The sequence below is a fragment of the Lathyrus oleraceus genome, chromosome 3 (genome assembly GCF_024323335.1).
Source record: "Lathyrus oleraceus cultivar Zhongwan6 chromosome 3, CAAS_Psat_ZW6_1.0, whole genome shotgun sequence".
In the NCBI taxonomy this organism is placed as follows: domain Eukaryota; kingdom Viridiplantae; phylum Streptophyta; class Magnoliopsida; order Fabales; family Fabaceae; genus Lathyrus; species Lathyrus oleraceus.
Window position 1 is genome coordinate 44,037,430 of NC_066581.1, and position 20,829 is coordinate 44,058,258.

The following is a 20,829-nucleotide window of genomic DNA, read 5'->3' on the forward strand; positions in this document are numbered from 1 at the left end:
AATAACCAGGCCGTCCCAAGCGTTGTTCTCCCCAACATTTCCCTAACAGATGTCACCAATCCCAACCGCCACCTCTATGATCTGAATGCTCCCGAAGCTACCGAGCCTTCACATACAAACCCGTCTGCAGACGAGTTCGAAGAAATGGAGCAAGGTGATAACGCTCCTGAACAACAATCAGTCCCGCTCAACCCTTCCGATACTGCAGCTGGCGCATCCTCACGACGTCGTCGACGAAGAAGGCTTGCAACCAACGACGACATCATGGATGCTATTGATGGTATGCAAGCACAGAATCTCGAAATGATGCAAATTATGCGCCAAATGCAACAACAGCAGGAAGAGAGGAATACCATAACCGATCAGCGGTTCACTGAGTTGTTTAGCAGGTTCGACAACTTAGACTTACGTCAGCGATCACCAGGCCCAAGAACAAGAGGCGGAAGGCAACCTTAACTTTTCTTTTTCCTTTCTTTTTTGTATTTCATTTCTTTTCCTTCAAACATTGAGGACAATGTTTTATTCAAGTATGGGGGGAAAACCATGTTCTTTCTATCCTCCATTTTCCTTTTCAAGTATGTATCTTTCTTTTCATTGTTATTTCCCTTATATAAAATATATATATATATATATATATATATATATATATATATATTATAATATAGATTTATTTTAAGTTAAGTCCTGTTGAAAAGGACAGTTTTTAGGTGTCGGGTTTTTGTTATCGTATCCACAGAGATTGTAAGATATCGCTGCCGTTCAATGGTTGAATTGGCCTTAACTTGAAGTAACACTAGGGTTTTGGGTTTTAATCAAGTTATATTGCATACAAAGTAATTAATTGCGGTAAAAGTTACGTTTTGATTAATATGAGAAATATTGTCAAAGTTAGGTTTCAATGATTACATTTGCTTTGCATGTTTTTGCACGGTCAACAATATTATAAACTCCTTTAGATGATAAATAATTTCACAAAGTCCTCTCAATGCGTTTCTCTCGAACACCCATTGTGAGTTTTGTCATTTTGATCCATTGTTTCTCTCGAACACAATCTATCAAAAAGACAACGCTTTGGTTCAACCTTATAGTGAACAAAATCATTCGTTACTATCTCTAGCTAACAAACAAGTTTGGATGAAAACCTAGGTCAAGAATCGGTAAACATCTCTCGATCAAATACCAACACAAAGAGTTTTAAATAGAAACAAAGTTTTCATCATATATTTACCGTTAAAGAGTTTACATATGAGGATCCTTACATTTACATACAAAGCTTGGAAATCACCTACATCTAACCTTGACAAATGGAGACTTAGCTACTCATTTTCATGGTAGCTTGGTCGGCAAGTAAGAAAAGAGGGTTGATCAACATCCAAGTCGAATGATCGAAGTTGGATGGGAATCCACCTTCTTTTTGTGGAAGATGGTTGCTAGATGAAGAGAAATGAATTTTTAGGGCATAAAATCCCCCACAAAGCAATGCTGTAAAATATCTAAGAGAAAGTACAAAAACTGAAAAAGTTGGTAAAAAGTGGTTTTTTGCACAAAAGGTGGCACCTGCTACTTATAGACAAGTGCAGAACTGTCACGTTCGCTAGGCGAGCAGAATGGCTCGCCTAGCGAAGGCCAAAAATGGGCACAAAATGCCCCTGCGCCCAGAGAAAACTGGGCCTGTGGAACTGTCATGTTCGCCTAGCGAACAGACCTTCGCCTAGCGAAGAACTCGCTTCAACCTTCGCCCCAGCGAGGTTGAGAGGTTTTGCTACTGGAATGCTCGCTGGGGACTCGCTAGAGCCTCGCCAAGCGAGCTAGTGCTGGCTGCTCTTTTCACCAAAACAGACTGAATTCGCTGCCACTTCGCCTTCAGTTCGCCTAGCGAATTAATTAACCAATTTACTGGAGCCTTTCGCCAGGAGCTCGCCTAGCGAAGGTTTTGCTTCGCCACATCCTCGCCTAGTGAGCTGGCAGAAAGAATGCTTGTTTGCTTTGGTTCCTTTGCCAATTTTGTTGTGTCTTCATTATCAATTAATTCATGCCTTTCCTGCACAATAACACACACATCAAAGGCACCAAGCTTGTTTATCAATGTAATGCATTCCATGTAAAATGAATGTGGTTTTGGCAATTTTAGCAAGGCAAAAGAGTGAAAGATGCCCACATATGATAGCTCAAATAAGCACTTTTGGGCATCTAACAACTCTCCCCAACTAGATTCTTGCTTGTCCTCAAGCAAAGTATGCCTCTTTGAAGAACAAGAGGATTTGCTTTTAAGAAAACGGTTTTTCCGAAGTTGGATAAACGGCTCAAACACAAGCGAAATCCGCAAATACACGTTTCCAACGGTTTTGAATAAAATAATACATAAGAACTAAAACTTAAATAGCAATGCAAAATATATATCTATCTACAACAATGCTATTCTGAATGAATCATCCTATCTCTCCTCTTCGAATAAGGAATGAAGATTTTGCGCGTTTGCAACCGCGGGACTAATCTCACTCTCTAACAAATAATGAAGAAATCAAACAGATTCATACAATGTCTAATCAATTAAAAATGCTACTGTGGAAGCATAAAGATCACTAAGGGCTTTTCGGTTGAAACTTGGTCGGGTTAACAAACAAGGGTCATTTCTAAGGCCATTGAAACGAAAGTGCCGATGCAAAAGAGACATTCACAGTAATATTCACACTACTCGACTTTGTTTCCTTTGTTTCTTATTTGTAACCTTCACAACACATATTCCACAACTCAACTCTTATTTTTCACTATTTTTCTTCCAAGCAAGCATTCATTTTCATTCTTTATATTTTTGTTCTTTTCTTTCACATCAAATATACAAAACAGATGTTCATTTTCTACATTTTCTATACATATATTTTTCTATGCTTGCTCGGTTTTTCTTTTCATTTTCAAAAGCTGTGGTACTTACCAATTCTTTTTCGTTCTCCCCAACTTATTTCTCCCACACCCTAAGTGAATGCTCTTAACTTTTTACGGCAAAAGAACAATAATCAAGATTTTTCGGGTTGTAAAAAAAACATTTTTGAGATCTCGCTTTATTTCAAGCCGAGATTCAACTGTTCAGGCTCAAAGGGGTTAACAAATACTCTCTCTGCTCACAGGTAAGTTGTTTTTGGATGTAGTTGTGCTCGAAAGAAAACAAGTGCCTTGATCATTTCTAATTGCTTCCACAATTTCACAATAATAACAGACAAATAATGAATCACATGAATCAACAAAAATTATTAGAATCCAGCATTTAAGTGAACAATGGAGGTTTCCTCACTCTTTGTGGTTTAGGTTCTAGATGAAACATTCATTCAATTATGTTGCACACAGACAATATTCAATTTACCAAAAAGAGTAAAGTTCCTAATGCATTCTAAAATTCTAGCCGACGGTAACCATGTACCTTAGCTTCATTCACTTGTTATTCTTATCATTGCCATCCAAGCTCGGATGCACCTTCATTGGGTACTTCTTGAGGAGCAACCAATCTAGAAGGGTTTGCCACTCATTCAACCAAAATTTTATTAAGCACACAAAATTAACAACAAACATAAATAATATTAACTGAAAAAATAAAATTTTGTTCGTGGGGGACAAAACACCCCAATAGTACAACCCATTGGTCAAAATACAAAATTCAAAAGTACAAATAAAAATGCCATAATAAAAAAAAACTGAAATACAAAAAACAAAAACTTAACCCACAAAGGGCTCAAGACTCCTCCTCACTACCGGCCTCAGAACCGGTCGCCTCATCATCATCCTCATCATCATCATCAGCTCCCACCCCCTCAGAATAGACTGGCACGTCCACGGGCCAATTTGCATTCGTCAGAAACTGCTCCCGTGTCATCAAAGCATGTGCACCACTACCCTGCAGCTGCAAACGCTGCATGGAGTCGTGCATGTCAATCATAGCCCTCTGCGATGCTGCCATCCACTGGAAATTGTATTCACATGCAGCCCGCAGGTATGGATCGACCCTGGGAGTAGAAGCACTAGGACCATCAGAAACCCTAGTGCTACCTGAGGCTGCACTGCTGCCGGTGGCCTTAGCTCTGCAGTATTTTGCCACATACCGGTCATCAATAGGAGCCGGGATCCTAACCTGACCCCGAGACGGAAGTCGCACTCGTGCCTTAATGCACAGGCTCATAATCAAACAAGGGAATGCAAGGGGGCAATTCACCCGAGCCCCCGACTTCAGTCCGCTCTCTATTACCGTCTTCAGCTCATTGGCAATGATCCTCGCCACATCAATCTCAACATTGGCGAGGATGGAATGTACTAAATGTGCCACTGGGATCGGCACAGTAGATGTGTGGGATTTGGGTTGTATGTTGGTCAAGACCAGAAGAAGAATCAGCTGAGCCATGGGAGTCATGTCCTCCCGATGATATCTCATAGGAACCCCAGATGGGTTCGGCTCAACTGATTTCCCTGGTAAAAGCAGGGCGGCTGTAATTGCTGGGATATCCTTGTGCAGCCGGAGGTCAATATGGTACTGGTCTCTTTCATCAGCACCCAGCTGAAGCGGCTCCCCGAGGATTTGGTTGATTGTATCCCTGTCAAAAGGAACTGGCCGACCGGCCACTCTAGAGACCCAAGTGAAGGGCTCATCATCATCAGGCAATGCGTTAGCGTAGAACTCCCGCACTGTAGCGATGTCATAGTGTTCCAAGGGATTTATCAACCTATCCCATTTCTTTGTATCAATCAACCCGGCAAAACTCCGATACGTGCCCTGTGGGTTTATCAGAAACCGCTTCTCAGGCAAAATGTTTCGCTTCTCCAAAGCGATGTACCGTGCCGCTTGTTTCGGGCCCACAAACTTGTCGTGGTCGAATTGGATTGGCACGGTTCGTGAAGTAGTTGCCGCTCCCTTTCTTTTCTTGCCAGCACTTGATCTTGACTCCATTCTGCAAAACAAGAGATAAAGCAACAAACACGAAACAAACAGATTAGAAATTAAAACATAAATCAAAATTCTGCCATGTTCGCTGCTGCTTCGCCTAGCGAAGTTGCAGCGAACTCTCGCCCCAGGTCGCCTAGCGAGCTGCTAGCGAACCTTACGGGTTTTGGGGTTTTCTGCATTTTCAAAATTGTTTCCCCAAAACCTGTACATACAAGGTTTCCACAGCAAAACCCAATGATTCCTCATGACAATGAATTGTTCTATGCTATTGGGGATACCTAATTTCATGGAAAACCTAAGTAAGAGTAAATCCCCAATTTAAAAACCTAAATGCACAACATTGCAAACTCCCAAAATTGCATGCAACCTCAAGGTTCCTATCACACCTATCCTATTTACCATTCAAATTTGGAAATAAATAATGCAACAAAAGAAACATGCAATAGGGCAAACCTTGAGGTAAACGGATTTGGAAAGGAGAAGTGGGAAGTGTTTGCAAATGACCGACACACAAATGTTGTTGATATGGATGCACGGTAGAGAATTTGAGAAGGGAAATCGCACACTTCAGCAGAGCAGTTCAGAAGAATTTTTAGGGTAAGGGCAAAACTGCCCTGCTGAACTGTTTTAAATATAACAGTACTGGTGCGCTCGCTACTGCCTCGCCTAGCGAGCAGGTAGCGAGCGCGCTCGCTGCAGACTCGCCTAGCGAGCTGCAAGCGAGCATGACAGCAAGTGCATTTGCAAATGCAGCACTTGCATGTCATCCAATACTCATACAACATCAAACATAAAACAGGAAATACTTACAATGTTGGGGTGCCTCCCAACTAGCGCTTGTTTAACGTCGGCTAAGCTCGACGGTGCGATGCTCACAGAGGAGCATCGAGCGGCTGAGCACAACTCTCGCGATCCACATGACCGCCGAGATACACTTTCAATCGTTGGCCGTTCACGGTCCAACTGTCTTTCTCGTCCATGTCTTCAATGATAACGGCCCCGTACTCTTTTACTTCTTTCACCCGAAATGGCCCGGACCATTTCGATTTCAACTTCCCGGGAAACAACTTCAACCGGGAGTTGAACAATAAGACCAATTGTCCGGGCACGAATTCTTTGGTTCGGATCTTTTTGTCATGATACTTCTTGGCTTTTTCCTTGTACAACCAACTTGAGTGGTATGCGGCATTGCGCATCTCCTCCAACTCAAGTAGTTGTACTTTCCTTTTGTTACCGGCCAACTCATGTTCAAAATTTAGAAATTTTAGGGCCCACAAGGCCTTGTGCTCCAATTCAACCGGCAAATGGCAAGCTTTACCAAATACCAATTGAAACGGAGTTAGGCCAATTGGAGCTTTAAAGGCCGTACGGTAGGCCCATAATGCTTCGTCCAATTTTTGGGACCACTCTTTTTTCGAGTTAGACACGGTTTTCTCGAGGATTCTCTTAATCTCACGATTAGAGACCTCGGCTTGCCCGTTAGCCTGAGGGTGGTACGGAGTTGTCACCCTATGCGATACACCATAATGTTTTAGAATTGTTTCCAAAGTTGCATTGCAAAAGTGTGACCCTCCGTCACTTATCAACACTCGGGGTGTTCCAAAACGAGAAAAGATGTTTTTCTTTAAAAATTTTATCACCGTTTTGGCATCCGCCCGAGGTGAGGCAATCGCCTCAACCCATTTAGAGACATAATCAACAGCTACAAGCATGTACTCATTCCCGTAAGAGGGTGGGAAAGGTCCAACAAAATCTATGCCCCAACAATCGAACACTTCCACTTCTTGGATATTTTGGAGAGGCATCTCATCTCTCTTACCTATCCCACCACTTCTTTGGCAACTGTCACAACTTTGCGCATGGGTATGTGCGTCTTTAAAAATAGTTGGCCAATAAAATCCCGATTGAAGAATTTTAGTGGCCGTTCTAACCCCATTATAATGACCGCCATAAGGCGAGTTGTGACAATGCCAAAGGATGCTCTGGGCTTCATCACCAGTTACGCATCTCCTTAACAGGTTATCGCTACCCAACTTAAACAAGTATGGGTCATCCCAAACATAATACTTCGCATCCGAAAGGAACTTCCTCTTTTGGTTCGAAGTTAGATCGGCCGGCACACAACCACTAGCCTTGTGGTTTGCAAAGTCTGCAAACCACGGCCTAACTTGAACCTTAAACAATTTTTCATCAGGAAATTCTTCCCGGATTTCCTTTTCAGATGCGGTAACCTCGACATTCACCAAGCGGGATAAATGATCCGCTACCAAGTTTTCCGACCCCTTCTTGTCTTTAATTTCGACATCGAATTCTTGTAACAAGAGGATCCAACGGATGAGCCTTTGCTTCGAATCCGGCTTGGTCAGCAGATATTTAATCGCCGCGTGGTCGGTGTACACCACGACTTTAGACCCTATAAGATAGGACCTAAACTTTTCTAGCGCATACACTATTGCGAGTAGTTCTTTTTCCGTTGTGGCATAATTTATTTGAGCCTCGTTAAGAACCTTACTCGCATAATGTATAGCATGAAAAGTTTTGTCCTTTCTTTGGCCAAGTACCGCTCCAACGGCATAGTCACTCGCGTCACACATTAGTTCAAAATTTTCATTCCAATCGGGAGCGACTATTATTGGAGCGGTAACCAATTTTTCTTTTAAAACCTCGAAAGCTTGCAAACAATCGTCGGTGAAGAGAAATACCTGATCTTTAGCGAGTAAATTGCTCAAAGGTTTAGCCACCTTTGAGAAGTCCTTGATGAAGCGCCGGTAGAACCCCGCGTGCCCCAAAAAACTACGGATGCCCTTCACATTGACCGGAGGGGGTAATTTTTCAATTACATCAACTTTAGCTCTATCCACTTCAAGCCCCCTTTTAGAGACTTTGTGGCCTAGCACAATCCCCTCGGTCACCATAAAGTGACACTTTTCCCAATTTAGCACCAAATTAGTCTTCACACACCTTTCCAACACCGTCTTCAAATTTGCCAAGCATAGACTAAACGTCCCACCAAACACCGAGAAGTCATCCATGAAGACTTCCATAGTTTTCTCTATTAGATCGGCAAAAATAGCTTGGACACATCGTTGGAATGTCGCCGGCGCATTGCAAAGCCCAAAAAGGCATTTTTCTGTATGCGAACACTCCAAACGGACACGTGAAAGCCGTCTTCTCATGATCAACCGGGTCAACCGCAATTTGGTTGTACCCGGTAGCCGTCTAAAAAACAGTAGTATTGTTGGCCCGATAGTCTTTCAAGCATTTGATCCATAAATGGGAGTGGAAAATGGTCCTTACGAGTCGCGGTATTCAACCGTCTATAATCTATACACATTCTCCATCCCGTGGCAACTTTAGTCGGGATCAATTCGTCTTTGTCATTACGGATTACGGTCATTCCACCCTTCTTCGGAACCACGTGCACGGGACTAACCCACGGACTATCCGAGATCGGGTAAATCATTCCCGCATCCAAAAGCTTCACCACTTCCTTTCTTACAACCTCTTTCATCGTAGGATTTAAGCGGCGTTGTGGTTGAGCCACCGGCTTGAAATCCTCCTCCATCAAAATCTTGTGCATACAATAGGATGGACTAATTCCTTTAAGATCGGAAAGAGTCCAACCCATAGCTTCTTGATTTGTCTTTAGCACAAATATGAGACGGGCTTCTTCTTCAATTGTCAAAAGGTTGCTTATGATAACCGGCTTGTCCTCGGTATCATTAAGGAATACATATTTCAACGTCGAAGGTAACTCTTTTAATTCAATTGACGCTTTCTCGTCAATTACCTCCTTCTTCAAGTTTTCTTCCTCTACTTCCCACGGTTGTAGGTCTTCCAAGCTATCAAATTCCTTCAAGCATTCCTCAAGAGCTAGCTCCTCTTCAACAGTGAAAACCTCCAATGAGTCGTCGAGAGCTAACTCCATAGGAGATATCTCGTGAATATGCTTTGAAACTTCCATAATAGCGTCTTCGATCACATCGATTCGAAAGCTATCATGTCTATCCTTGGAATGCTTCATCGCCTCGAATAGATCAAAGGTGACCTCCTCATTTTGAACACGCACCTTCATTAAACCGTCATCAACATCAATCATCATTCTTGCGGTCTTCATGAATGGTCGGCCCAATATGAGCGGAGCATCATCATCTTCCTCCATATCAATTACAATGAAATCCACCGGGAAGAAGAATTTGTCGACCTTCACCAACACATCTTGGGCTACGCCATGAGGATGGGTCGTCGACTTATCCGCCAATTGTAATGTCATTCGGATGGACTTAATCTCGATGTTGCCAAGCCTCTTGATAATTGACAAAGGTATAAGATTTATGCTCGACCCCAAGTCAATAAGTCCCTTTCCGACATACACATCACCAATTTTAACCGGCAATGTAACTCTTCCCGGATCAACCTCTTTCTTAGGAAGCGTCCTTTGAATGATGGCACTACAGCTCGCATCAAGGACGATGGTCTCCGGTTCCGTATACCTCCGCTTTTTGGTTAGTATGTCCTTCATGAACTTGGCATACTTTGGCATTTGTTCCAAAGCTTCAGCAAACGGAATGTTTATTTGTAATTGCTTAAAAATATCCATGAACCGGGCGTAATGCCGTTCATTCTCCCTTTTTGACGGGGCATGAGGGTAAGGAAGGTTTTGGACAGGAGTAGCGCTCACTACCTCCTTCCCTTTCGCTATTCTAGCGCTTTTCCATCTCGGCTTCTTCACTACCTCCCTTATTACCTCATCATTTTTATTCTCCTCAATCTCCACATTTTTTTTATTTTCAACTTCACCATTATTTTTATTCTTTTCAACTACTTCCTCATCACTCCACACTCCTACTTCACCATCAACATTTTCTTCCACTATTTCCTCCTCAATCTCTCCCTCTTTCTCTCTTTTTTCACTCGCCATTCTTTTTTCGTTTTCACTACCCAACTCCCTTCCACTTCTCGTCACAATCGCCTTACAATGCTCCTTAGGATTTGTTTGCGTATTGGCCGAGAAAGAAGGACCGGTTTGTTGTTCAGCTAGTTGCTTGGCAAGTTGCCCAACTTGAGTTTCAAGATTTTTTATGGCCGCGTCATTACTCTTTTGATTGGCCATTGACATTTGCATGAATTGCGTCAATGTCTCTTCCAATTTAGAATTGACTACCGGCGGTTGTTGAGATTGATACGGATTTTGGGGAGGATTTTGACGGCTAGAAGAACCACCTCCATAACCTTGGTTATGATAATAGTTGCTTCTAGGTTGGAACCCTTGGTTCCCTTGGAATTGTTGTTGTTGTTGAGGGTGCGGTTGATAAGGTTGTTGTTGTCTTGGTTGATAGTCCCGTTGATTGGCCATATAGTTCACTTCGTCAAAGCCGGGAGGTGGACAAAATCCGGTGTCATGTTCACCTTTACAAAGTTCACAACAAGCTATTTGTTTAGCTTTTGACGGTTCTCTTAACTCTTTGATTTGTTGCGTTAAAAGTTCCACTTGTTGTGAGATGAGCTTGTTTTGGGCAAGTATGGCATCATTCGTCCCCAACTCAAGCACTCCCGCCTTCTTCAAAGAACTTCCACGACTTTGACTTTGAAGATCATTCAAAGCCATACGGTTGATAATGTTGGTCGCTTCTTCGGCACTCTTTGACATCAACGAGCCACCCGAGGTGGCATCCAACAACGTCTTACAGTTTGGTTGAAGTCCATTTCTGAAGATATGGATTTGAGTTAATTCATCAAATCCATGCCCTTTGCATTTCCTTAGCATGGACTTGAATCTCTCCCACGCTTCATTTAAAGATTCATTGGTTCCTTGAGAAAACACCGAGATGGCCGTCTTTGATTCCATGAATCGGTTATGGGAGAAAAATCTTTCAATGAATTTCTCCTCTAACACATTCCAATCTGTCATTACGGCAGGTGTTTGATCAAGATACCAATCCTTTGCTTTACCGAGCAAAGCGTGAGGAAATAAACGTCTGAACAACGGAAGCTCCTGAGCCTGATCCACTCCGGCAGCCAATGCTATCTCATAGAATTTTGTGAGAAAAGCAAATGGGTCTTCATGGTCCATTCCGGTGAATGGACTCCCATACAATAAATTCAGAGTTCCCGTCTTCATCTCAGCTTGCCTTCCAGTTTGGTTGGCAAACTGAGCAGTGTTCCTTGGACTGTTGATACATGGAGTAGAGATCGGTGGTGGTGGTTGTGGCTCCATGTTTGGTACGAATGGGTGTGGATTTGTGGTTGAAGAACTTTCTCCTTGCTCTTGATTTTGTTGAGCCTGTTGCCTCCTACGTCTTGTTTTGCTATTGAGCCTCCTTGCGGTTCTCTCGATCTCAGGATCAAAAAGAAGTTCGTCCACAGGGATTTTCCCTCGCATAAAACGTAAGCTGCACACTAAACCAAACGAATTACAAGCACAAGTCAAAAATTCACAAGCTAAAACTTAAACAACCAATGCGATGCTCGCAATATCAATTTACAATCCCCGGCAACGGCGCCATTTTGTTGAAAAGGACAGTTTTTAGGTGTCGGGTTTTTGTTATCGTATCCACAGAGATTGTAAGATATCGCTGCCGTTCAATGGTTGAATTGGCCTTAACTTGAAGTAACACTAGGGTTTTGGGTTTTAATCAAGTTATATTGCATACAAAGTAATTAATTGCGGTAAAAGTTACGTTTTGATTAATATGAGAAATATTGTCAAAGTTAGGTTTCAATGATTACATTTGCTTTGCATGTTTTTGCACGGTCAACAATATTATAAACTCCTTTAGATGATAAATAATTTCACAAAGTCCTCTCAATGCGTTTCTCTCGAACACCCATTGTGAGTTTTGTCATTTTGATCCATTGTTTCTCTCGAACACAATCTATCAAAAAGACAACGCTTTGGTTCAACCTTATAGTGAACAAAATCATTCGTTACTATCTCTAGCTAACAAACAAGTTTGGATGAAAACCTAGGTCAAGAATCGGTAAACATCTCTCGATCAAATACCAACACAAAGAGTTTTAAATAGAAACAAAGTTTTCATCATATATTTACCGTTAAAGAGTTTACATATGAGGATCCTTACATTTACATACAAAGCTTGGAAATCACCTACATCTAACCTTGACAAATGGAGACTTAGCTACTCATTTTCATGGTAGCTTGGTCGGCAAGTAAGAAAAGAGGGTTGATCAACATCCAAGTCGAATGATCGAAGTTGGATGGGAATCCACCTTCTTTTTGTGGAAGATGGTTGCTAGATGAAGAGAAATGAATTTTTAGGGCATAAAATCCCCCACAAAGCAATGCTGTAAAATATCTAAGAGAAAGTACAAAAACTGAAAAAGTTGGTAAAAAGTGGTTTTTTGCACAAAAGGTGGCACCTGCTACTTATAGACAAGTGCAGAACTGTCACGTTCGCTAGGCGAGCAGAATGGCTCGCCTAGCGAAGGCCAAAAATGGGCACAAAATGCCCCTGCGCCCAGAGAAAACTGGGCCTGTGGAACTGTCATGTTCGCCTAGCGAACAGACCTTCGCCTAGCGAAGAACTCGCTTCAACCTTCGCCCCAGCGAGGTTGAGAGGTTTTGCTACTGGAATGCTCGCTGGGGACTCGCTAGAGCCTCGCCAAGCGAGCTAGTGCTGGCTGCTCTTTTCACCAAAACAGACTGAATTCGCTGCCACTTCGCCTTCAGTTCGCCTAGCGAATTAATTAACCAATTTACTGGAGCCTTTCGCCAGGAGCTCGCCTAGCGAAGGTTTTGCTTCGCCACATCCTCGCCTAGCGAGCTGGCAGAAAGAATGCTTGTTTGCTTTGGTTCCTTTGCCAATTTTGTTGTGTCTTCATTATCAATTAATTCATGCCTTTCCTGCACAATAACACACACATCAAAGGCACCAAGCTTGTTTATCAATGTAATGCATTCCATGTAAAATGAATGTGGTTTTGGCAATTTTAGCAAGGCAAAAGAGTGAAAGATGCCCACATATGATAGCTCAAATAAGCACTTTTGGGCATCTAACAAGTCCCTAGCGTGAAAACTTTCTATTATCTATTCCCCTCAAATTTTCATGAGCCATAATAACAGAAATTTAACACACCCAGTAAGTATAAAGGTTGCTTATTTTATAAAACTTGAGTGAAATCAAGACAAAAATTATTACCATAACAACGCTCTAAGAACCTCAACATGTCAGATCAGAATGAGTACCTATTATACCAATCCCTTGAACTTTTAGTTTTATAGTAACCCCGAGTAGTTTATACGAGAAGTCAGCACCATCTTAATAGCAAACTACGTGGAGAGCCGATGAATATAAGTGAATGATTCCCAAAGTAACATAAAAAAAATATATATCAGGAAATGCACTAATTAAGTTAGGTGATCCTTACCAGATCATTTAATCTAAAGGTTGCAGATCATACAAAAGCATAATATGAGAGATCCATTATGAGTTGGTTCAGCAGGTATCTGGTACTGAACTTGGTAGGGCGGACTACGGTCCGATCCCCCGCAATTTGCAATGGACTGAATAACGAAGTTATCCGACTTGTGTACCAGAACTTCTAGCTAAAAGGGGATCAGAATCACTAACCGGTTACTCCACTATGTGCGCGAAAAGATAAAGGGCTTAATGTGATTTTGCTAGAATGAAAACGCGTGAAATAAGAGTAAAGGAACTAGGATAGCTATAATGGCATTACTTGAACTGGTTTGCATAAGGTGAGGTTATCTGAGGTTGTGACGGTGGTTGTTGATGTCAAGATTAAACTCAAGTTACTTCTAAACAAGGTTTACATGCAACCTAGTACGAATTGATGTGTGTTTTGAAATTTCATCTGGCTAAAATTTTTAAGTTCTATATTGTATTTTGCTTGAGGACAAGCAAAGATCTAAGTATGGGGGAGTTTGATAACATGAAGTTATATCACATTTTAGGACTTAATTCAATTAAATTATATTATTATTTACTTTAATTTATTTCATTTTATCAGATATTACGCGGTATTTCCTTTCTATTTATCTCAGGTAGTCTATTTGAAGTAAAAGTAAAAAAAGGAAGAAAAGGAGGTGAAAAAAGAAGTTTTTGGAAAGAAATAGCAAAAGCCAAGCCCAGCCCAAAGAAGGCACAGGCGTTGTGCCTGTGACGAGCGTCACAGAGGCTGTGACGAGCGTCATGATGTATACACTTGTGTGACGAGCGTCACACATGGTGTGACGGACATCACACCATTCCCCTACATTTTTGCCTTCAGAGACGTTGAGTCCTATTTGCACGCTGAATCCTATTTCCACGCCTATGCCTTCGTTACGTGAAGACCCCTTGACGCGGACTACTTCTGAAGACCGTTACGGAAAGTGCCAATATAAATACCAGCTTTGCAAACCCTTCCTCGGGTCCACGCTTCCAAACAGTTTTCCAGTTTTCGCTTTTTCGCATTTTTTTTCCAGCAGCTTAAGCATATTCCTTATAGTACTTCTTTTATAATTTTTTATATTGTTTCTTTTACAATTCTATTTTCTTTTCTAGCACTTAATTAATTTTTCGCACAATAGTTTCTACACCGGAAACTATTGTGTACCTTTTACCGGATCTAACCTTACGTTAGAATCTAGTTTTTTATTCCTTCGCTTTATTTTTCTGCCTGATTGAAGAACTCAAGAACAAATCCAACCGGTCTGTGGTGGAGTGTTCAAGACTGCTATTTAATTATTCAGGTTCTTTATTTATTTGTTGAATTATATATGCTTGTTTTTATCATTAATTTATACTGCTTGCCTGCGATGAATCTGTTTATGCATGTTATTTATTTAAGTCTGTTTAGCATGTCTGGCTGATTTATTTAGGTATCGGTATGTAAAGTAAGCGTAATGAAGGAATCAAAACTAAGTTGGTTTAATTAAGTTTAAAATTAAAATCACTCTTTTTACGGTCTCAATTTACAGGTTTAATAACAAAGTTTTTGTACGAAAGTAAAAGACATAAAGAAGTTAAAATCAATAGAGCGAGAGTTTGAGGTTTTGACTGGACAGTGTAAATTGGACATTAATTCTAGATCAGGGCGAGAGCAATTTTTAGAGTTAATTAAATTCTAATCTTTTTCAAAAAGTATTTTTAAAGATTGAATGTGAGGACGAGAGTTAAGCATTTGAATTTAATTATATAACCTAAGTCAACAGAGCGAGAGTTTGAGATAAGGGTGTTTAAACGATTAGTGTTTTCTTAAAAAGAGTTTCTACGGATTCTATTGTTTTCAAAAAATGGTTTTTGACTTAACTATAAGTGACAGCTACGTTAATATAAAATCATAGTTTATTCAACAGAGCGAGAGTTTGAGATAAAACTTTTAATCAATAGTGTCAACTGAAAAGGTTTATTTTAAAACCAAGAAACCAATAAAGAATTGATTCCCTAATTACGACGAATTACATACCGATATCCGCTTATTAGATATAAATTTTAGATCTTATTTTAGTTTTAGCTTTTTCCCCCAAAAATCGAAGTATTACCTGCCTTAGCTTTACGAAGTAACCTTAGATAACGGTATATCGATTCATAAGTCCCTGTGGGATCGATATCTTTTAAAACTACGCGATAGAACTGTGCACTTGCAGTTTGTACCCCAATCGACTCATAAAGCCGAGCGATCAAATACATGCAATGACTTTGAGATTTTTTGTATAAGTTTCTCATGCCATGAATGTTCAACATGCAAAAGATCAAGTCCAGAATGATGCAAATGCTATATGAACAAAAATGCACCAATTTAATGTCAAAAATGTGACACAAATTGTCACACTTTTCTCTATGTGTCAAAAACAATGATAACATGTCAGAAAAATTCCAAACCAGTGACCAAAAATTCACATCATGTATGAATGTTATGCATGCAAAAGATTGGATCAAATGGCTCAAAAATGAGGATTTCACAATGCATTGAATGCAACATATCAATTTGGCATCACATCAATTCAAAAATTCACACATCAAAAACCAGACATCAACAATTCATGAAATTAACATTAAAAAAAATTAGACATCAATACAAAACCATGAAAAAAAATTGGAACTCATTTGGATCATTTTTGCATTTTTTATGATTTAAAAAAAAACAAGCAAAATAATTGAATTATCAAATGGAAAATGGAGGGAAATACAAATATTCAAATAAACTCAGAAAAATCACACACCCTTGGATCTGGCACGCTTCAAGCATCAACAGCTCACATTCAAAAGCATGAAACGCACCGTTTCATTTAATAGTCAGCACACACACATCAGCAGTCAAATAATGCATGGCCATGGTCAAACAAATTCTAGCCAATCGCCTGTCCACGCAAGGCACACATGGCAGACACATCACGCAAACCCTAAGTACACGCAGACGCCGGAGCTACAGCTCCGGTCGTCTTCCCCGGCGAGCCTCCAACGGCTCTTCCACAAAAAAAAATTCCAGAAATCAACAAGGCTTATATCATTCGAACCGTCTCTCCACGTAGGTTCCAAATATCACATCAATTTCCTCTAATTCCTCATAAATTTGGTAGATCGAAGGAAAACATATTCTAGATCTAAACTTCCAGTCAACCATACATGCTCAATTCTCAACCAAATTCAAATCTAAACATATGTCCATGCTCTACTCAACAAGATCTACAGTTCTATATCATGAAAACAGCAAAAGGAGAGGACGAAAATTGAGTCACCTTGAATTGAAGCTTTCTAAAATCGTGTTATCACAAGCTCTAGTGCTCCAGATCCACTCCTATGAACTTCTGTTGAAGCTTTGTGCAAGAAGAAACAGTTGAAACCTCTTGAATCTACCTCAATTTCCAGCTTCCATTGCCATGAGAATGCTCTTGAACAGCTCGAAATCTTGATGAATTGCAACAGATGATGGATGATTCTTGCTCAGTGAAGCATGAGGATCAATAATCTACAAGAATATTTGGTGTTTGTGTGGAGAAAATGAAGAATCGAAGAGAGAGAAATTTGAGAGAATTCTTTAATTTTTCAGATCTGAAATGGTTTGTTCTTGCAGTTATGATTAGGGTTTCAGTATTTATATCCCATGCTAATGACAATGCTAATCATCTTTTCCATTTGCTAATCATGATTAGTGAGATATGAAGCAATTTGCAAAAATGCAAAATGAGCTCATGTGCCCATAATACACGTGATCATCTCCATGTTATGATTGGAATTCACTCAAAAGCAACCAATGGTCATGATTTGAATATTAATTTGCTTGCATCTTAAGCCAATAATGAATGGTGAAGATTTTCTTCAAAATGAACATGTGTGAAATAATGAACTTTTGACCATGATTCCTTTGCACAATTGAGCCAAATGATGTTACTTTGAGATGCCTTGAACATGAGAAGCATTTTGCAAAAAGAATGAACCAATTTGAAGCATTACATCAAAAGTTATGCCATTTTGAATTTCCATGCACACTTTGTGATCAAATGACCATAACTTCTCAACCATTCATCATATGGACATGAATTAGGACTTTTTTGAAAGGGGAGACAAAAATCTACAACTTTCATGTTCACCAAAAGTCCATTTGAAACTTATTTGACATTGACAAGTCAAGTTGAAAGTGGACCAAAACTTGCCAAATTTGGAAACTTTGAATTATAGGTCATTTTCCATTTTTAGTAACTTTTGCCATGACCTTTGAATCTTCAAGATGGATGTTTAGAATGATGAATAGCCCCCATTTGAACATGATTGAGTTGTCTCAACTCATTTCCCCACCTCATAGCCCTCAGTTGACTGCACAGTTGACTTTTGGTCCTCAGATGACCTTGAAATGTCTTGATTAACTTGAGCCTCTACCACTTGGTGAAATTGCTTCAAAATGAAACCCTAACTCATGTAAGCTCCTTATAATAATCATGTGATCCTCATCCCAAGAAAATACCTCATCTCTTGCACAAAGGATCTTCTTGAAGCTCTTGACTTGGTGATTGCTTAAGCTACTAACAAAAGATGTTAGTGACATATTTTTGTGCTTTTAGTTAGTAAATAAAACAAGAAAAGCAATGATATACAATTCAAGCATGCTTGGTGATCTCAAACCACTTACAAGAGATCCCTACCCAAAGGGAAAGGGAGCCAAGATGCTCAATGATCCTTGAGGCTATGCAATGCAATGTTATGATGCCATGAGGGATCTTAGGGACAAAATTGGGGTCTTACAGGGTAACCGAGAAAAATGATCATTAATGCAGGGGGGAAATGAAAAGACAGCGAACGTGGGGTAGTGGGAAAAGAATCCATGTTAATGATCATACTTAACTTTAAAACAGAAAAAAACAACTCAATAATTTTTATTATAAACGAAAATCAAAACGTCTGCCCTCATCTAAAAAACCCTTTCTTTCTCTTTCCCCAACCGTCACCCTTTATCCCTTGTTCCTCTGCTCTTCATTTCATTCTCTTACTTAGAACCTTTAAGCACAACAATAAGACGAGATCTAACTCGTTGTTCCAAATCCTTCCATATTCTGAACCAGCGAAAACCCCGCAATCATCTCACTAAAACAAACTGACCAAAGATCTACTATAGGCGAAACTCTTACTACAACTCCAACAACCAAACGAGACCTTACAATCAAGCAATCACATATGCAATCAAATCAGGTTTATCATATTATCATGAGGTCGATGCGGTATTTGTACAATGAAAAACATATGTAAATGTGAAGAAAGAAGTAAAATAAACTTTACCTGAAAACAACGTTTCCGATGAGCTTGAGAAGTGGAATCGGACCTCGGGTTAGTACCTTTTCTTCCTCCTTCGTTGTTTGAAACTTTTCGCTTTTTCTGAGTCCTCTCCTTCCTCTTTTTGTTCTTCTGTTTACCCGCTTGTTCCGCCTGATGAAGGTTTTCTACCGGGATAGGCACGACTTGTGCAGAGTTCCAACGTGGACTTCGGATAGGGTTTCTTTCTTGAAATAATGATGTGCTCTCTGTTAGGTATGAGAGACGCGATTCAGAGAATGACGGCAGGGTTCTATTTCTGAGATTTCTGCAGAGTTTTTTTTTTCTCTCCTTTTTTAATGAACAACCATCCTTTTATATGAGCAGGTGAGTGGTCTTTTTGAAGGTACCACCTATGAGCTGTCTGATATTGGATATGATCAAAAACCGTTAGAGATAATTTTCTCCTCATATTTGTGGGGACCAATTTGCTGAGTGGTATGTATAGTTTGTCTTTTAGCGAAGAGTAGGGCTACTGCGCTGATTTTCATTGAAATCTTGCTACTGTAACAACTGGGTTTGGCTGTGGTAAGAAATTGTATAAGGAAATTTTACTGTCATGAAATTCGAATTTCAAACGGTATGTGGTTTACATTTTTCTCGACCCAAAACTAGCTTGGTGTCTTTCTGGTTTTAAACTTATGTGAGGATTTGAGACGCAAATGACTTGGGTTTGTGTTCTTGGCCTGCTACTAATGGAATAACTCTACAAATCCTTGTGAGACATCTCTGACCTTGCTAATAACTCAAACTAAATGCCCCTGCTGAACTTCGGATTTTGATTTTGTTTGTTTATTTCTCAATAGAACTTGTTGAACATATTTTTGAATGAAAGCTCTGATATGTGTTTTACTGAATATCACTTGACATTACGTTATGCCCTATTATGATCATTGGAACGCAAGATGGCGTTATGGTGTGGCTAGCAGCTGGGTGGAGTTTCAAAGTCAAGACTTCTGTAAGACACTTTCATTCCTATTTCCTTCTTATCGTGAGATTGCTGTGTTGATCAATTTTCAGGATTGAATGGCTTTTATGAGGATTGCATTGTATTATTTGGATGGATTATAGGATGACTGCATGACTTAGCTGCATCACACGATGATATGACTTGCGAAAGTCTTTTTTTATTTAGCTTGCCATGCTCCTGTTTATGAGGTCCTGCAGGTCTGGCTGTTGTATGCTGACGATGCTTGGTGTAATGTCTGGCTACTGTAATGGTCCTACGTCAATGTAGAGTGCAACATTCTGTCTTGATTGGCCATAGGTCCATCATGTGTTGTGTATTTTGGTACCATGGTGCAGTACATGTAATATATTGCCCTCTCCATTTGAGCTCATATGTATTGGATGGATTTGATGTTTGTAAGGATTTTGTTAGCTTAGGATTTTTCATGTGATTAGTCTCTTGAAATGGTTGTAAATTGTATGAATGTTTTAAAGAATATAGATGGATTCACAATGTTGAATTTCAAATTGATTATAGAGGAGTTTTATAGAATCTTGATTGTGAATGTTGGATTTGAAATTTAATGAATGAACATTATGTCTTGACAATTGGTTTATGTAGATGCATTTGTTGGTCATGACTATGCTAAGTTCAAATAATCCATACATGGTGAATGGTTAAAGTAATGGATACTAATGAAAGATGCATTTGTTGGTCATGACTATGCTAAGTTCAAATGAACATTATGTATGAAGAACATTATGCCTTGAACCATGGAAGTAAGTGATAACATCATGAAAATTAGAATTGGTTTTGAATGAGATGAAAGACTATGGCATGATATTTGTAGGATGATGGTTTTGAAATTGGTGATTCAAGGCCTATGATAAAATGGTGTGAAATGAGATGGCTTTGACTAGGTGTATGATAATTTTGACCACGGCCCGAATTAATCATATGAACATGGCTACCGACCCGAACTATAACTTGAATGGACCACCAATCCTGTGATTTTGGCACCAATGATTACCCCAAATAAAGCAATGAACCAAGAACATAGATGCCTTAAATAAACCCTTATCAAAGAAACGGAACTATGGACTTGTCAGGTTTATGAACCGACCCTAACAAGCCAGACGGATTAAATGAAACTTCGATCTTTTAGTACATGCTTCATAGAAGAT

The 20,829-nt window shown here is 40.0% G+C and overlaps 1 protein-coding gene and 1 long non-coding RNA gene across 4 annotated transcripts; one reads left to right on the forward strand and one right to left on the reverse strand.

The window, feature by feature from the left end:
- Positions 1-3,589: 3,589 nt before the first annotated feature.
- On the reverse strand, positions 3,590-19,025 carry LOC127132401 (uncharacterized). 3 transcript variants are annotated; one of them, XM_051061352.1, is made up of 2 exons: positions 18,664-18,804; positions 3,590-4,931 (listed from the first exon to the last, which is right to left on the reverse strand). In XM_051061352.1, the coding sequence occupies exon 2, from the start codon at positions 4,928-4,930 to the stop codon at positions 3,725-3,727; it is 1,206 nt and encodes a 401-aa protein (XP_050917309.1). In that variant the 5' UTR covers position 4,931; positions 18,664-18,804; the 3' UTR covers positions 3,590-3,724. The 3 variants fall into 3 exon arrangements, 1 of the variants encoding a protein (XP_050917309.1); XR_007806701.1 differs by lacking the exon at positions 3,590-4,931 and adding an exon at positions 15,867-17,912 and having other exon boundaries at positions 18,664-18,811; XR_007806700.1 differs by lacking the exon at positions 3,590-4,931 and adding an exon at positions 17,266-17,909 and having other exon boundaries at positions 18,664-19,025.
- On the forward strand, positions 18,820-20,179 carry LOC127132402 (uncharacterized). The gene is made up of 2 exons (XR_007806702.1): positions 18,820-18,912; positions 19,024-20,179. It is a non-coding gene; the product is annotated as an uncharacterized LOC127132402 (long non-coding RNA).
- Positions 20,180-20,829: the final 650 nt, after the last annotated feature.